This window comes from Alligator mississippiensis, chromosome 4 (genome assembly GCF_030867095.1).
Source record: "Alligator mississippiensis isolate rAllMis1 chromosome 4, rAllMis1, whole genome shotgun sequence".
NCBI lineage: Eukaryota > Metazoa > Chordata > Crocodylia > Alligatoridae > Alligator > Alligator mississippiensis.
In genome coordinates this window covers 244,763,965-244,782,334 of record NC_081827.1, presented here as the reverse complement: position 1 = coordinate 244,782,334, position 18,370 = coordinate 244,763,965, and the positions used below count along the sequence as shown (strand labels likewise).

The 18,370-nt window shown below is 45.2% G+C and overlaps 1 protein-coding gene across 6 annotated transcripts in view; it reads left to right on the top strand.

Annotated features, from left to right (window-relative positions):
• KALRN (kalirin RhoGEF kinase) overlaps positions 1-18,370 on the top strand; it is a 759,663-nt gene that overhangs the window by 443,104 nt on the left and 298,189 nt on the right. For all 6 annotated transcript variants that reach the window (XM_059727473.1, XM_059727469.1, XM_059727471.1 and 3 more), the window contains exon 11: positions 9,137-9,328. In XM_059727473.1, the coding sequence (XP_059583456.1) occupies positions 9,137-9,328 (192 nt within the window). The remainder of the gene's footprint in view (positions 1-9,136; positions 9,329-18,370) is intronic.

Sequence of the window (18,370 nt, the reverse complement as noted above, 5' to 3'; positions counted from 1 at the left end):
CATCGCATTGAGTTCAAAGCACTTCCTTTCCTGAAAGACACCGGCACGTACTCAGAAAACTGCAACACATTCATTGGGAGAGGCGAGGGATTGATTTAGAAGAAAAGTTTTGGATGCCCTGTTTAAAGCCCCGGTTCAACAAGTTACTCAAGCGCATGTACTGACTTGTAAAGGAAAGCACATTGGTAGGCATGTTCTTGAAGCCCTTGCTAAATCAGGGCCTAAAGAAGATAGGAGAAACAGTCACAGTAGATTTCAGATATTTGAAAGATACAGACCCTAACGAGGCCACTACAGGAAAGCATTAGTAGGATTGATGAGACAAAATTGTGGAAAGGAGGATTTAAGCTGAATCGAAATACTTGGCTATGGAATAATCGCCTGAGAGGGATGATGGAAGCCCCTCGCTTTGGAGATTTGAAATGAGTCTGGAGAAGTCTCCGATCCAATGTAAAAGAGGGAACGATCCCACACTGGCACGGAGATCATCTGCCTTTAACTTCTCTGACTGTTATTCCTTCTAGGTCTGTTTTGAATTAGAGCAATGAAATATGGGTAAAAATACAGATCTTGATTTGATTATGTGAATGAAACTCAAACTGAATAAATTCACATTTCAGATTGGATCATCATGTGCACTTAGCCTTTGACCTTCTCAGGGGAGGATGGATTGTGACAAGGATAGAGGCAGCTCTAAAGCCCTGATTTATTTATCACAGAAACAGTTCATTGTGGTTACTCACTTTTTAGTGGAAAATATTGAATTACTGATGCACCTGATGATACAAAAGACTGTATGTGAGATCATTTAACCCAAGAAAAATACTGGAGCTATTTTTAACAAGGGAGCTAACAGAAAAGTATCTGATAGTAGTAACTGGGTTGAATAATTAGGGCTAAAAGGAGTTTATAAGGATAGTGAAGGAGTTAAAAATCAACTTCATAATTATTGTTGTGCCAGTTCTTTTAATGCTATAGACCCTTGCGGGAGAAATATTGCCTATTAATCTACTGAAAGGACTGGAAGTGAAGATCTTCTGTGTTCTTGTCTTAGCTTGTACCCAAATCCTGACTCCTTTGTGATCTCATGTAAGTGCCTAGTGACCTGATCCAATGATATCAAGACCCGTCAGTGAGAGAAAGATCAGGCTCAAGGCTTTCTGCCTCAGTTTCTCTATCTTCACAGCAGGAACAGTAATGATGGACTCTCCCCTGTGGTAAAGTAGGGTCCAGATAGATTTGTAATGAATGTACAACAGATACTTAATTTAACGGTTGGATCGGAAGTGATCCTGGCTTTGTCTCACAGACTCGCAGCTTAATTCAAAACTCATTGCAAGCAAGAGGAGTCTTTGCCAGTAACATCATTTCACTGCCCAAAAATGTCTTTAGTAAAAGATGGAACACGACTGTAGCCCGGTGACTGGGACACTTAGCTTGGGGGAGCAAGACCTGGATCCTGGTCCTATCTTCTTGGATTGTTTACAGAAAATTGGATAAAAGCTAAAATAATCGTGAGAGCAAAGATGGGCACCTGCCACCCCCACCCTCCAGCTGAGTGCCCTCATCACCAGCTTGCAAAGCCAGCTTCTCCTTGTTTGCACTCCTCCTGACTCTTGCATTTTTGGCTGCTTCAACAAAAGGATGGCCCTTACCTTGACTGCTGTATTGACTGGTGGGTGTTTAAAGCCCTCTCTTGGGTAATGGGAGATGCGGGTTTCAGTCCCCTTTGCCTGCCATTTCCTGATTGAAAGGCTATTATGCAAACAGTCTCGCCCTCCTTCATGGAGAGCGCCAATGGCTGCTGGACTAGTTTCAGCATTAACTAGGAAGTGCCAGTGCTTCTGCTGGGAATTAAACCTGGAGGTTCCTGGTAAGAGGGTCTTGGCCCCCAGCTCGGGGTCAGGAAGAAATTTTACTTTGTGGTCAGATTGGCAAGGACCGCGGGGGCTTTCTGTTACTCTATTTATGGCCCTTTCCCTTGCATCTCTGGAGCATATTTATAACAGGCTTTGTAGCAGCAGGATGTTAGCCGCCATGGTCTCCCTGCTTTATGTGTGGCAGGTTAGGATGTTATAGCTTGTGGTGTGTCAGGGTTGACTGTGTAGATTTGCTAAGAAGTTAAACAATGGATTTGTATAGGATGGTTTAGATAGAGATAATCCTGCCTTAGGTATGGGGTTGGACTAGATGACCTCTGGAAAACACCCTTCTGGCCCTACTTTTCTGTGATTCTGTGATTTCCGCCAATAAATCTGGTTTCTCAAAAATGTTATTTTGGAGAAAAAAAAGAAAATAAAAGAAAACAGAGCTGTACATGGTGAACACCCTTTTTGAAAGGGAAGCCTTTTTGTGATATCTTTTATTGAACTAATTGTATAGTTGAGAGACTGGTTGGACAAGCTTATAGTTGGGAGACATGCGCAAGAAACTTGATGCCCAATAAAAGATATCAGAAAAAAACTTTGCCTCTGAACATTTCCTGGACCATCATGGCTACAACAGCTCTCCAACCTTATTACACCCTTTGGACATTTATACCTTGAGACTATTCATCTTGATATGAATTTTCATTTAAAAGCTGCTTGTTGTATATTATACATTAGACTGTTAAATAGAAATGTTTCCATTGTGTTGAATCAAACCTTTTGATCAATCCAGAATGATTTTCAAAACTTGCTCAGAATTTTCCTTTCTGAAAAATTATACTTTTTTTTCAAGGTTTCGTTTCCATTACAAGCAAAGACAGATTAAAAATCTTGGAATCCTTTGCAAAACATCTTGGAAACATTTGGCCAGAGGAATTGTCCTCTGGCCAACTTCAATGTGCTACAGCCCTTCTACAGCTCGTATCAGTGAAGCCTGAACAGAATGTAACCAGCACCAAAAAATGTCAGTATTGAGGATCAGATTAATTTCTACCTTTGATCACGCAGACCTGGGAAGGACTTTTGGCTTTTCAACAGATACTTGTTTTCCTGACACCAGTGCTAAGGGCTGTTTAAGGTTTGTTTCAGTTTAAGGGAGGATGTCTCTTTAAGGTTGGGGATGGTCAATTATATAGAGAACCTATACACACGACGGACCTCTGCTCCAATGCTTGCTAATTCATATGCATCGGATCAGACTCGACTAATTGAGTCTGCTGTGAGTCCGCTCGAGCATGCTAATTAGCGCACTTCAGCAGCCTCTGTGTCACATGTATTCAGCATCCCTGCATTTCAAAATGGCAGCACGGGCGCTTTAATTAAAGCTTGTTGAACCAGTGGTACATAACCTTTTTAGCCAGGGGGAGGTTTAGTTGAACAAGTTTTAGTTAAAGTGCCCCTGTTGCCATTTTGAAGCGCTGGACGCTGAATACATGCGACACTGCAGGCGCTTTAATTAAAGTGGCTCTGAGAGCCGGTTTAATTAAAGCACCCCTCACCCCAGAGCATGTGTGTAGACACCCGTGCTTTCTCATGCCTTCAAAAGAGAGGGGGAGCTACTGTTTCAGCTTTGCAGCCTCTCTTCTCCTGTAACTGCTACGTGTGAGCGAGCCTGTAGCTCAGTCGTTCTCAACCTTTTTAGCCTCAAGGCACCCACCCATCCATGACTTTTGATTGCATGGTACCCAAGCTGAGACTCGCTGAGCTATGGTCTGCATTCAGAAAAGATATGGAGAGAGCTCTGAGGCTAAAAAAGGTTAAGTATCACTGATTTGGATGGTGCTGAATGAAGACAGTGGGGCCAGGGCCTCACCCTGCGGTTCTCTGCTCTTTCCACTCTCTGCCCCTGGTCTGTACGCAAGTGGGCAAGGGCAGTCCCTGCTCCCACATGCCAGTGACTGCCCAGGTGGTCCCTGTCACCGGTCCCAGGACCAGGGTGGAGCAGAGGGGATGAGCCAGGCTGCAAAGCATGGCTCCATCCCTATGTCCACCTTCCCACCCACAGAGGACCATTCTGCTAGGGGGATGGGGGCAGCCAGCACAGAGGCTGCCAAGGTGGCAAGGGATGGCAGCAGCCACAGGCACCACTGAGTAGTTCAGGCAGGTTCAGGGCACCAGACTGGGGCAGGAGGGACTTTATCTTTTCACGCAGGGGCAAGCAGTGGGGTGGCCTTAATGGGATCTTGCAACAAGGTACCAAGGTTGAGAATCATTGCTATAGCAATTCAGCTGTAGCAAAACCACTCCAATGCTAACCCTGCTTCATCCGGGGTCAAGGTTGCGGCGATTTAGCTTTCTTGTATGCAGGCTTACACATATGTAACATTTACAGAGTAACAGCTGCTGTGTGTGCTCCAGTACAGCTACCCCCTCTCCACTTCTGAAGCCGCGGCAGACGTATGTTTGTCCCTACCCTCATCCTGCTGGAATATCTGGATATTTGATTTTATCAAAGTGGTGTCTCTGGGCCTGCAAAGGGAAGTGCCACAGAATCTCAGATCTGAGGTGTGCCCTGCAGATCAGTGAAGGAATTTGCACACTAAGATTTTAAGGTGGGGGAATCCAACCCATTTGGCCCCACGAGCTGAATGAGTGGTGTAGGACCATGCAGCATATGCCGAATCAGGCCCACACACAGGGCCCAAGATGCACATCACACATGGCGCCTGTGCCAGCCAGCTGGAGACTGTGCTGCATTAATCCCCACTCTGTGGTCTGGGGCCTGAGCTGCAGGCAACACCTGCTCCAGCAGGTCCAAGACCCATGCTGCATACACCTCGCATCCAGAACTGACCACCGTGCATTTGCATCCCAGACCTGCCGGAGCGGACACCGTGTGCAGCTCGCATCCCAGAGCAGGTCCTGTACAGCTCACATCCTGGACCGGCCTGAGCGGGTAGCACCTGTAGCTTGGGTCCCAGACTGAAGAGTGGGCACCAATGTGGCACGGTTCCCAACTGGCGGGAGCAAGTACCACGTGCAGCATGCATCCCGGGCCCTCCGTGAAGGGCTGGTCCAGGACATGCCACATGGGTCAACTATAAGTCCTGGGGGGTGGATAAGAGGGCACTGTGGGCTGTATCTTTGACACCCCTGTTTCCAGGTATGCAACACACTGTATGTAATGGCTGAATTTGAAACATTGAGTCATTTTTTCCATAGGCAGCCTCTTAATCACCTTCTGTAGGATATCAAATCCTTAATAATTTATGAAAGTTAAGTGAATCCTGTTACCTGATATGGCAATAAAGTCAGATAACAAGCACGTCTGATTGTGAATTGTGGGGTAGATTTTCTTAACTGTGATCTTTCTTTATAATCACATTTGCCGTTTCTTGTAAGTAGGAAAAAAATACACAAATAACACCCCCCACACACTCTGTTAAATGAATTCCAGAAGCATAAATTAGAGACATTTCCATCCTGAAGCCTGAAGTGTGTTTTCATTTTCTGTGATTGCAGATTTCATGGGTTTCAGCAGGTGATTATGCAAAGATTAGTACAGAAAGGTTATTAAGAGATTTGAGATGAAAATTGGTTTTGTGCTTGAAATGGTGCCTAAGCACTGTATATTGCTGGTTAGCAGATCAGTGGGACAGAATTTCAAGGGTTTTCACATTACCATTTGTTCTCTTTGGGGTTAATGAAATGGTAGAAAAACTATCTTTCACCAGTAAGAATAACTTCAAGGGCCAAATAATGATCAAACAGAAGATTAATAATCAGTAAAACTATTACTGCTGTTTAACAGTGTACTATCTCCCCAATATTCACATATGGAAGAGACCATCTGTGCTTGTATCTCCCCTGCAGGAAAGGGATTAGTTGTCTCCATTTCATCATCCTCCCACTGCTTCTCAGGACACTACAGAGAACTTTTCATAGGGCCGAGGACCTATACTAGGCCCGCAGAAAGGAGAATGAGATGTCTGTTGTCTCTTCCTTTCCAATTGCAGTAATTTTATCTCCAGGCTACATTACCTCTTGCATGGTTTCCTTTCTGCTCTTGAGTCTAACTTGAAGGGAAGGTTTGAAATCTTGGAACATGCACGGGAAGCCAGGTCCTGTGCTTCTAAGTAGACACTATAGGACTTTCCTGGTTCTTGAACACGAGGAGGGCTTGGGGCCTGAACTTTACTTCTAACCTGGGACAGTAACAATATTCAAGGAAATCTCCCTGAGTGGGTCCATCGTATATTTTGCATTTTTTTTTCCCATGAGACGGTTAATCTGACTCTCAACACCAAACCAGTAGGAGGAGCTTCAAGTTATTTAAGGGCTCTACTCTAAGGAACATTAAGGCTCCGAAGAGGAGCTGAGGGGCGTATAGGAGGGCACGTGACAAAACAAATCGTGCGCTATAGAGTACTGTCGTAGACTCCAGGTCAGCATCTCATTATGTGTGCTTTAGGTAAACACCCCAAAATATGGGAGGTGGTTCATAATCAGACTTCCTCCATGGGAACACCAAAATCTTCTGTCCTCCTGAAGTCCCCTGGCACAACACATGAGGGCAATGAGCTCACTGGTTCACCCTGCAGGAAGATGAGCGTGAACTTCCATCCATATCCGGACAGCTTGCTAGCAGATATGGTATTAGCTGCCTCTGTAGCATCATGGGCCGCTTCATCCCATACAGAACCATCCACGCATCTGTAAATTGTGTTACAGAAGGAATGCAGAACGTTAGCTCAATCACTTCACCATCCCTCCCAATCAGGGTGAAATGGGGTTTCTGATAGGCCTGTGCGAATAAGGAAGTATTTGATTTGGATCTGGACGATTCAGAGGCCAGTGATTCGATTTGGAGATTCGGATCGCTGTTCCAAATCAATTTGGCTGAATCAGCTTCAGAAGATTCGGCACTGATTCAGAGAGATTCAGTGATTCGGCCATAGACTATAATGGGGACTCACTGAAATACCTATAACTTTGTCATTTTTTGGCAGATTTGGATGAAAACAGCAGGGGTGGTAGCCTGTAACAGGGGGCCTCCCTGGTGCTCAGGCAGAAGCAGCTCACAAAAGGGACAGAAAGGCTTCAGACAAAGGCTTATATGCTGTTTCTACATCCCTCCCCCAGAGCGCTGTGATTGGAAGGGGACTCAGGGAAAAATCATAGTCACTGGCCAGCTACAGATGTCAGTCTTTCCCCCCTGCTCCTCCTCCCTCTTAGTTTCTGTTTCTCTGCAAGACTGCCTTCCGACTCGCCAAATCTCTGAATCTTTTCTGAATCAATTCAGAGGGGTTTTTTTGGTCTCCTGATTCAGTTCAGATTCGGTGATTTGGCCTCCAAATCGGGCCAGATCTTCTCCAAATTGAATCATCAACCAGAGCTTCACACAACACTAGTTCCTGGGACTACAACTGAGTTCAGTCCTTGCAGTTTGCCCCCATTACCTAAATCTTAAAACATTTAAATTCTCCCTATAGTAGAGGTCATGGCTACCTAATTGTCATCTCAGTGAACTAAATTCAGTCTGAACATAATTAACCATAACTCGTACTAAAACCCTTGTTAGTTAGTGGAACTTAAATATCACTACATTGATGGCCAATACAGCAATATTAAACTTTGTCTCAAACATTGCACTGATGTGTATAGTAAGTGCTGTGACCTAAGAGGACTTCTTTGAATGTACTAGAAATTAGAATGAAGAATAAAGAAATGAAAACACAAAAACATGCACTCTCATTTACTCCATTACAGTGAAAGTAAATGACTGACAATAATGTCTGCAAACGGAGCAGCCGTTCAGCCTATAACAGGGGTGGGCAATTATTTTGGATGGAGGGCTGCTTACTGAGTTTTGGCAAGCCATCAAGGGTCGCATGATAGGCAGCCAAGGGCAGATAAATATTAATTTTCTAAAATTTTTAGGGGCCTCATGGGCCGGATAGAATGGCTTGGTGGGCCACATCTGGCCCCCGGGCCACATTTTGCCCACCCCTAGTCTATAATCATTTGTCAGATTGCATTTCAGGTTGAAGGGATGTTTCTAAGTGAAATTTGACCCCTGATTTAAAAAGTTATTAAATTAAGCATTTACAAATTCTCAGGCAGGTAGAACAATTTCCAGGAAATAAAGAAATCTATGGAAAAGATGTATATGCTGGTGTTTGCCTGCATGTAAGCATCACAACCGTGTGTTACTGCATAAAAATCTGAAAGTGATATGGCCTGAGAATTTATTGTGAATAACAGCATGGACTAAACTAGTTTTGTTGTGCAAAAGGAGGAGTGCAAAAAGTGTGTTTGTAGTCAACTGGCCAAAGTAAAATAAATGATGAATTAGATTTTTCTCTTTCTTTGTTTTTTAAAATTCGGAGATGTTCATAACAAATGGAAGGATTTTTTTTCCAGTCCCCTCTCCACCACTAATTGCCTGTGTGACTCTGGACAAGTTGCTTAACTCCTCTGTGCTTTAGTTCCCCAGCTCTAAAATGGGGATAATGCTACCAACCTAGCTTAAAAGAAGTGATTGTGAGGATAATTACAGACAAGATTGTGAGGTGCTCAAGTGATACCGTACATGGGGGCTGTCTTCAGATGGACTGGGGATGGTGATATTCAGTTGCAATCGGAGTATTTTACAAGGTTGGATGAGTTCCTTTCACCAGCCCATAATAGGACTGACTCTTCCTTTTGCGCAGAGCAACGTAAGAGGAAAGCACAGAAACAACTCAAAGCAAACTTTCACTCTTGGAGTTGTCCCACAAGAAAGTTACTGGAAGGCAAACACGTCTTGTGGTTGAGACATTTCTGATTATTCCAATGACATGCTGCAATACAATAGCCACTAATGGCCTTTTGAAACTAGTTTGCTGCCCATTGTCATATAAGACAACTTTTGCCTCCGAGCAGTTAGCTCCAGTTGCTTCATTACAGTATCTTTGAGAAATTCCAGACGTTTTAGGGGGGAAAAAAACCCAAGCGTACAGTCTTATTAATCTGCCAGGCAGGCTTGCACTGGAGTGGTTTGTGTTTCAAATGAGAAACTATTTCATGACTATTCAAGGATTAGTCCATGTGGGTTTATACTAGCTTCTCTCCCAGATGGCAGCACCACTAGGAATTATTACCATTGCTTTATAACTCTGGTAAGCAATTGCTTGCGTGCCTTCAAATGTATAAACAGCTTGTTGCAGCAGGTTGCTTGCCACAGGTTTGTTGCTGATATATTGTTCCTTGCTTTCTTTTTCTGGTAGAACACGTACACCAATGCAGACAAGCTCTTAGAGGCTGCAGAGCAGTTGGCTCAGACTGGGGAATGTGATCCTGAAGAGATCTACAAAGCAGCCCGGCATCTGGAAGTGCGGATTCAGGACTTTGTCCGGAGAGTGGAACAAAGGAAACTTCTCTTGGACATGTCTGTCTCCTTCCATACCCACACCAAAGAGGTAAGATGCACAGGACACACTTTCTGTATTGCATTATGGTGCAATGCAGACTGACCCACTCTGTACAAACAGAAAACTCAGAGGACACAAGAGAACGCTTCCCTTGCGCGGAACAAGTGCAGGTTCCTGATTTGGTTGATTTGGAGGCGTATGTCATAGCTGCAGTCGAGGGGAAACAAGATGTGTTTAAAACACTTTGGTGCGTATTATGGAACAGTAACAAAATGGGATACTATCTATAACAGATGTAACAACAGTAAATTTGTAGTTAAAATAGGACGCTAGTGCAATAAGGAGCCAGTCATACTAGGTTTGAAAGCTTTTAGTAAGACCGTTGGTTTGGATGAATTGGTTAGGTATACACATGCCTGCAATGTAATGCGTGGTCCCTGAGGAATCCCCTTTTAATGTAGCATTAATTAATGCCATGATTACTGAGTGTTACCAGAGCAGAAAAAAAAGCTGTTTAACAAAGCTGATTTTCATTTTCCAAATGAACTGTAATGGTCACAAGCACATACATGCGTGGTTTTCAGTGACTTGGTGGAGACCTGAATAAGTGCTGTTTAGTGTAAGTGAAAAACATTCAGAGATAAGGCCGTCTCGACAGAGATATGGCGGACAAGACATCAAATGAGAGGCCACTGGGGAGGTAATTAAAGCATGCTTCGCATTTTTCTGTAGACCAAAGGCCATTCTGTGACGAGTGACTTTTAAAGATAGGCTTTCTTCCGAGGGAGGTGGAATTAGTGAGAATCGTTGTTTTCATGCACTGTACCATCTGTTTGCAACGGCACGCTTGATCCTCAAATACGCTCCGAGAAGTTGAAGGCTTTCCCCGTGTTAGCTGAATTACATGCTACAAACAAGTTGTTTAGGAAAAGCTTCAGCAGAGTCTGGGAGCCTGAATAAACAGAAGGCTGATGTTGGAGGTAATCAGATTTGCACTTCATGCCTTGTTTATATATATTAAATCTCGGCCAGGGCTTTTGCTGGTTGGCAGAAAAGGACAGAAGAGGATGCCCATAAAGGTCCTGATTCTGTGATGTATTAACAAGCATCTCTAACTTTAAGCCCACCTGGTCTCTTGTTGACTTCAAGCACTCCTTTGTGCCAAGTTAAGTGTGTGCTTAAACACTACTGAATCAGGCCCATAATTTATAGATATGGCTCTTGTGTCCAGTGCAGGACCATGTGGCCACAGTGTAACTGAGAAGAGGAGTTGGTCCTGCATTGGACACAAGAGCCATATCTACCTTGTCCTTACTAGCATTGCCACCTCCTATCTGAGAAGCTGAACTGGGGTTAGCCACAATGGGAAATGTGGTTTTCTCGGCACAAGGCATTGTTTCATAAACGTTTCCCATTGTGGCTAACCCCAGTTCAGCTTCTCAGATAGGAGGCGGCAATGCTAGTAAGGACAAGACTCTGGGAAGCTACCTGTATTTGAAACAACATGTCATCTAAACTTCCTCTGGTGATTACTGTTCTTCTCTGACATACTTTGGTAACTGGGTTCTAGGACCAGCAACCGAACTAGAATTTCACTGCAATGTGATGAATCTTGCTCAAGGTAACATTCAGCCTGGGATGTCTGTATCACTAAAGCCCAATCTAGGATCTATGCAAAGGAATGGAGTAGCTGCTCTGGGGTGCCCAGGCCAGCCCTACACCAACAGAAATAGTCTGTGCAAGCCCCTGTGGCAGGGACACAGAGAAGTCCAGTGACAGCAGATGAAAGGTTGGGGCATAAATTCACATTTATGGATATCCAGAGACTCTAAATCGCCTTTGGACATAGGGGCTGTAGATATTATTTCAGTCCATAGAGACCCCAGGAGCCTGGGGGAATGCTTAGTAATGAAACATAGGGGAAGCCTTCAGTTCTTGGCACTTCCTTCATATAGGGTGCATCTACACATGCAGTTACCCCAATGCAATAAACTCCGGTGCAGTTTACACCAGAGTCAGCTGCTCCCAGGCGCAACATTTACGCGTGTGCCTGGGGTTGCACCAGTTCAAGCCAGGCTGGCAACAGGGTTGGAGGGGTCAGGCCCGGGCTCCACGTGGTGGCATTAGGCAGTGGGGTGGCTGGCTGAAGCATGAGGGTGCTACAGTCAGCAGGCAGCCCCCTCACTGTAGCAGCCTTATGCCCCAGTCACCGTCTACACGTGCGTTGCAGTGGCGTAAATTATTCCACCTTAGGATAATACTTGTTCTGGACAATACTACTTATGGCAGAGTTAATTTACTGCATCCTAATATGGGCACACATATAGGCAGTGACGTTTTACTTCGGAGCTAGGTAGTCAACTCTGCAGTAAAGCACAAGTGTAGGTATACCCATAGAGCCCAAATATTTTGATTTTGTGTGGGTAGACTGAACTTCATGCCCTGTCTTTGCCTACATCATAATTCTAGCAGGTTTGCATAGCTTAAAAGCACTGGTGTGAGGTACATGGACCCACCAGTGTACTTTGTGCCAGGAAAGTATACTAAGGAAATTGGTTTGGCTTCAGTGTTCATTTGCCAGACACAGGGAACCCCGTCAAGGAAGCACTTAAGAAGGCTTAAGAGTGAACTGGTGCAAAGGGCAAAATGGGCAAAAGGGCAAAACAATAGAGTCTCAGCACCTGCTTGGATCTGGGCTTGCCTGTTTGTTTAAAAATAGGTTGACCTTAATGCAAATGACTCATGACTTGGCATCACTTGGACCTTGGGCTGTATTGTCAAGTAGGGAATTAATTAATACAACTGCTGTTTTTCAGCAGGGTTGTAAAACAAATAGCGGACCATTTTAAAAATGAAAGAAATTGGATTCCTTTGCCATCTTTCTCTCCAGCAGTTTAATCCTTTGCCCATAATTGCTTCTACCTACCTTACTTTAGTGGCCATCCGTACAAGAAACGTGCAGACTCTGTAGCCTCTGAAACACGGCCCCCAATCACAGCGAGAACACCCAAAGTCCCACGGTGTCCGACTGGAGTGACAGCCAGGAGCCTGCCGCTCTAACAGCTGTGCAATCTCCATCCTACCTTAGATACATAAGGCAATGTTCATTTATGACCATAAGTATAAACTCATATTTAGCATACTGTTGTGTACTTACTTGGCTTTCAGTCCAACAGAAAATAAACATTAGGGTCCAATTTTAGAGTCAGCACTTGGGGCTTATCTAGTAAAATTCCATTGGAGACCATGGACGTTTTTAACTGAGCGGTGGAAGAAGTTCAGACCCAGCTCTTAACTTCCAGGAGATGTCAAGGAAAAAAAAATCCTAGTGGTAGCAGTAATGTATTTGGTCATGTGAGCTTCATAGCTGCTATATTTTGCAGGAAGCATTCCAGTTATAATACCATCACAGCCTTCTGTGCTTAACGATACCGCTCTTGTTTGCATTGCCTTGCATTTTACTGGGGCCATTCACTTCTTTAGCCTGTGAGCTCCTCAGAGCCGGGACTATGCTGTTTTTTAGCATGTTAAACGTGTCTTCCATACCCTTCACACTTTACATCATGGCATAAATCATTTACAAATAGCTAACGATAACCATGATTATTAATTTCAGCGCCCTGTTTCTTAACATTATTCTTTAGCTTGTTAAAAAAAAGTGTTACTTTTCCATCCTTAGAAATGAGCAAACAATTGGCATAGTGTTTTTTTGGCGATAATGCAAGAGACTGCGGTCCAGACCTATTCGTCATCTGAGTTTCTCAAATTCTCATTAGTTTTTGATATATGAATCTATTGAGACACAGAATTGGTTGGAGAGACTTAAGTAGAAAGAAATCAGTCCTTCTGAGACCGCCTTTATGGAGGTATTCTGAATGTCATCCTGATTAACTTATATCTTTGGGCAGTCTCTCTAACAGAGATGAATTGCCTATCTGATGTGATAAATGCCAAAGCCATGTGACTAATTGCATTCATCATGTACCTCTGACAGCATCACCTGCACTCTGCCCGTCGATCCGTCTCTGCTTCCCATGGCTTCCACATTTCCCAACACCTGAACGGCTTTCAACAGTTCCCAACTAATAAAAAGAACAGTTTGCCAAAAAAAAAAAATCCCTTCCCGTGTTTCTTCTCTCCTGCCAGAAATTACATTGTCGGAAAACACAGGGCAGTATTTAGTCCTGAATCAGTAGCTGTTTTTAAGGTGGGCTATATATGATGTTTTTACTCTGTTGGATGGGGGAGACTCCAAAAACTTCTTCCTTCTTGTAAAGGTTCCCCCTGAGGTCTTTATATTGGAATCTGACCAGGTGAAGGTAATGAAAAATAGTGGCAATAAAACATTTAGAAGTCTAAGAGAGCACTAAAATAGTGTCCCTGGAAGAATATGTGGCATATACTGAAAATGTGATATTTCTTGTGCAATATAAATGTTTCAGTGGCATGAATTTAAGATGATCTGCATACATCACTCCCACTCACCATTCATGAGGAATGCAAGCTCACACGTTCCCAGGCACATAAAACTTTTCTATAATGTGCCCCACTATCCTCATACATTACAGGGCATCTAAAAAGATCATGGTAAACAATGTTCATACCCTTTTAGACCAAAGGTTCTGGATATTTCTGATCCCAAGAGCAGAAAGGTGTGGCTTTGGGACTCAAATCCAATTACCCATATGCCAGACTAGAATGACAAATTATTACCAGTGGGTTCTCAAGATAGGGGCTTTTAGTTACCTTATACGTGAGTCGTTTCCCTAAGGCCTTTTGATGATGCTTGGGCTTAGGTTTTTGGCTGAGATCTGTAGGTTTCAGGGACTCTTGCAGCAAATTACACCAGTTTTCTGTTGTTTGGTGTTTCTTATAAAGTTTTAGCTGCTAGAAGTGAAGGAGAACCAGGCGAGTCTCAACTTTTTTGTTTTCATGTTTTTAGTGAGTTTCTAGACTTCCTGGTTTTGGAGAAAAGCTTGAATCTGTGACTCCAGGGTCAGAAAACGGAAGCAAATTCTAAGCAGCCATTTATGATGTTTTTGTTTGAATCTTGTGATCTGAGACTTAGCTCATGTTTTTTTGATGCTTGCAGTTGACAGCACTGTGCGTACGACGTGCAAAGATAAAGAGATGCTGCAAACAGCTTTGTATAATTAATAATGTCTGAATGCTCTTGTATAATCAAGTACTCACTTAGCACCTTGTAAATGCCATTTCTTTCCCTGCTGATTTTGTTCTCTGTTTCCTGAACATGGTGTTTTCTCCCCTTGCTTAGAGCAGCAGGAACTCTCGTCCCCACCTGTGGTTCACATTTCTGTCTGCGTGCCAGCAGCATTGATGTTTTTAAGCATGAATAAAACATGCCTCGGAAGAGTTTTTGCTCATTAATTACTGAGAGTAGCGTGCACAAAGGCACATGTAAGTGCTTATGTGTGTGTCTTTTTGTGAACGGATGTGTATACGCAGTGATTCTCAACCCGGATGCTGAGGTACTATGGCGTGCCGTGAGATCCTTTGAAGGGAGCCATCCAATAGCAGCACTGTTGGATGTGCCAACACCTACACATCATTCATAGATTTCATGAGAGATTTCAAATAGGAATCCACAGTGCCAAATCATCCTGACCTGTTCTGAGCTTTCTGAGTTCTGTGTAGTAGAAGAATTGTTTTATTATTGTTCCATAGTCAAAAAATGAGCAAAGGCTAAAAGCTGGCATTTTCTAAGGGGTGCCCTGAGTCTAACGGGAGGTGCCTTGAGCCTAAAAAGGTTGAGGACCACTGGGATAGACATACATTCTCCTCTTGCTGTGCAGGGCTTCATGGATGCTACTGTGCGGGCCGGGGGCGATCCGGGCCTGTCTTTGCGCACGCGGGCTGTGGCCAGCAGCCCGGGCACGCGGGGTTGGAGAAGACCGGAGGCGAGCTAGAATTAGTTACGGACGCGTAGTGGTTGATTTAAAGATTGTTTACTTTCACCAAAGATGGTCGCGGTGTAGGCTGGACAGTTTCCAGGTTCAGCTCCGCTTAAATCCTCGTTAGAGGACTACGACAAATTCGTTCTTTTCCCCGGAGTTGTTGAAGCTCTGCGGGTTCGGTAGTTTCTCGTACAGGAAGGGATATGTCTAGGAATTTATCGGTGACGGGGAGAGGCTAGAGGCTGTTCAGGCCTCTATTGCCTTTTAAGAAATGCGTTGGGTCCGTGAGGATCCGCAGCGCTTAGAGATCTTCACGCTCTCCCTCTCGCTCTCTCTCCAACTGATTTCTCTCCAACTTGGGCGGAAGCCACCCAAGCTCTTCATACGACTAGCAAGCCAATCGCTAGCCGTCACATGTGCACATATTAGAATCGGCCAATAATGTGGCACGAATCTTCATACAAATGGCGGGAACTCCTTGCACCGTGCATTTCTTAGATGCAAAAGAAATGCACCATGCAAAGAAAGCTTCAAATTGGCAGGAAATTCTCCGTTGCACCGGGGTTCTCTTCTGCAGCAGAAAACTCCACCGTGCATAGAAGCTGCAATTTAGCGGGAAAATAATTTAGCAGTGCCGAAGCGCACACAAACAAAAAATCACAACTTTGGGTTGCGACATCCCATTTGCTGAGAGCATAGCTAAATTATGCTATACACTCATCATTCTAGAACTTTGTCGTCAGTCGTCAAACGAACAGATAAGCAAACAAACAAATAAACAGACATAAAATTCACTGTCCTGGGATTGAGTTACATAATAATCAAGAAACAATAATCAACACAAACACATAATCTGATTCATAACAAAACTGCACGATCAGGGCTTCAGTGGGCGTCATGGCGAAGTCGTACGTCAGGCCCTCACTTCTTTCGGTGATGTCATCCCTCTTAGGGCTCCTCTTTGCCACGCGCTCTGAATCTCGGATCTGTAAACAGAAAACTCTCAAAAAATAGATTAATGATCTTATTCAACAGATTTACAAAATTTTCATGGCTCAATTGGATGAAACCGTTGAGGATCCATCATCTGGCTCCTCTAAATAACGAAAACCTAACTCATAGGCCAATTGCCATTGACCTGCGTCCCCTAAAATCCGAAGCTGCCGCTTGTTGAGTCCGGAACGCTGTAGGAGAAATCCAAACATGTATCGCTCCTCTAGGGTTCTCGGTGGCAGTGGTGGAAGATCGGATTCACGACGTCTGGTGCCTTGAAGTCCGGTCGGGTGTCAGCAGTCCCGATCAAGAGATAATCTTGGCTCCAGCAGGATACGCAGTCGTGACAACTGACAAAGAAGATTGCTTACAGGTTGATTCACCATTGGACTGAGCAGAATCCGGAGGACGACGATGTTCTTTTGCCCATAAATCTTGAGGCAACTGTCTAAGCTGTGAACGGTTACTGGAATGGTCCCAGGGTCTCGTAGATGACGGTGAGGCCATGGTCTTATTTGCTGGAGTGATGTCAGTCCCAGCGCACATGCTCTGGGGGTCCAGGCACAGTACGAGACTCCAATAATTGCTAGCATGAGATGCTCTGCACCGGTATATTCTGGCCGTCCTTCATGCCATACGTGGGCTTTTTGACTAATCAGTCCTGCAACAAGCGCTGGCAGTGGAATAGGCCCATGAACGTTGACCGTTATCATGTCGATGTCAGTGACATGTCCTCTACTCCACGAAGCTTGTCTAACTAGGAAGCGTGCTTCTTCCTGGTTCAGCAGGTCGGATCCAAGTTCCACGACCAAACGTCCCAACCACACAGCTAGAGTCTCTTCAGGCTGGATTCTTGATGCTCTACACAAATCCTGCAACTCAGCTCTGGGGCGAGCATAGTAGGCAGTAGCAATTTGATCAGTCATTGTTGTAGGGAAAGCTGCTCTTTCGGGAGTTGATGCTGTTATAGGCTGACCTGCTGCCGCGGGAGTCACTGCTGCTGTTGCTGCTTCAGGCAGGAGGGGCGGATGCACTCCTCCGCTTGACTCTCTCCTTCGTCGGCAGGAAGGCGTGGTCGGTAGGGGCGTCGCTGCATCGCTAGGCGGGGTTGCCGGAGACGACGCTGCGTCGGTGGGCGGGGTCGCTGACCGAACTCTCGCGGGTTCCTCTGAAGCTCCACCCTTCTTTTCCGGTTCTTCCACGCGGTCTCCTCTTGCTCGGCGCCATCTTGGGCTGGCGTTTCAGGCTCCTTTCTCTCAGCCGCTTCTTTGACCGCTTGAATGGCCGTCTGCAGCTGGTTCTTTAAACTTAAATTCTTGTACATTAGATTAGTAATCGTACGAAAAGTTGCACTTAATTCTCCCCCCTTGTCATACCGCGGGGCCACCCTCTCATCTGCGGCGCGTTCCTCTGTCTCCAGATCTTCGCGGAGCTCAGATGGAAGCTCGCGACCTCTTAATCTAGCCGCTATGAGGGGAGGGAACCGGCCGATTGGCACCGGTTCTTCACTCTCCCAAGCATATCGAAAGCATCGGGCACACTCACGGGTGAAGGTCAGGTTTGCTTCGCCCGCCGGGTTGGGTCCGGCGAGGGACACAGTATCGAGGGGCCTGAACAGGACCCGCTCGTCTCTCATTATACACCCGAACGCCGCGGGGGAGCAAATACACTTCCCTCTCTCTTGGGGCTCTGTCTTTGGAGACTCCCTCTTCTCCCTTTAGCGACAGGCGTCCGCTCACAAATCTTTCACCCGTTCCGCCCGCCTGGTGGTAAGCGATATGCGCCTCCAGTTCTTCAAAGCTTTTCACTTGGCGTTGGTTATCGCGCCAAGGGCAGTTCTTAACCAATTCTAGCTCTAAGGTGTCTTTTCCTGCTCCCATCCTCGTCGCCATGTGCGGGCCGGGGGCGAGCCGGGCCCGTCTTTGTGCACGCGGGCTGTGGCCAGCAGCCCGGGCAGGCGGGATCAGAGAAAACCGGAGGCGAGCTAGAATTAGTTACGGACGCGTAGTGGTTGATTTCAAGATTGTTTACTTTCACCAAAGATGGTCGCGGTGTAGGCTGGACAGTTTCCAGGTTCAGCTCCGCTTAAATCCTCATTAGAGGACTACGACAAATTCGTTCTTTTCCCCGGAGTTGTTGAAGCTCTGCGGGTTCGGTAGTTTCTCGTACAGGAAGGGATACG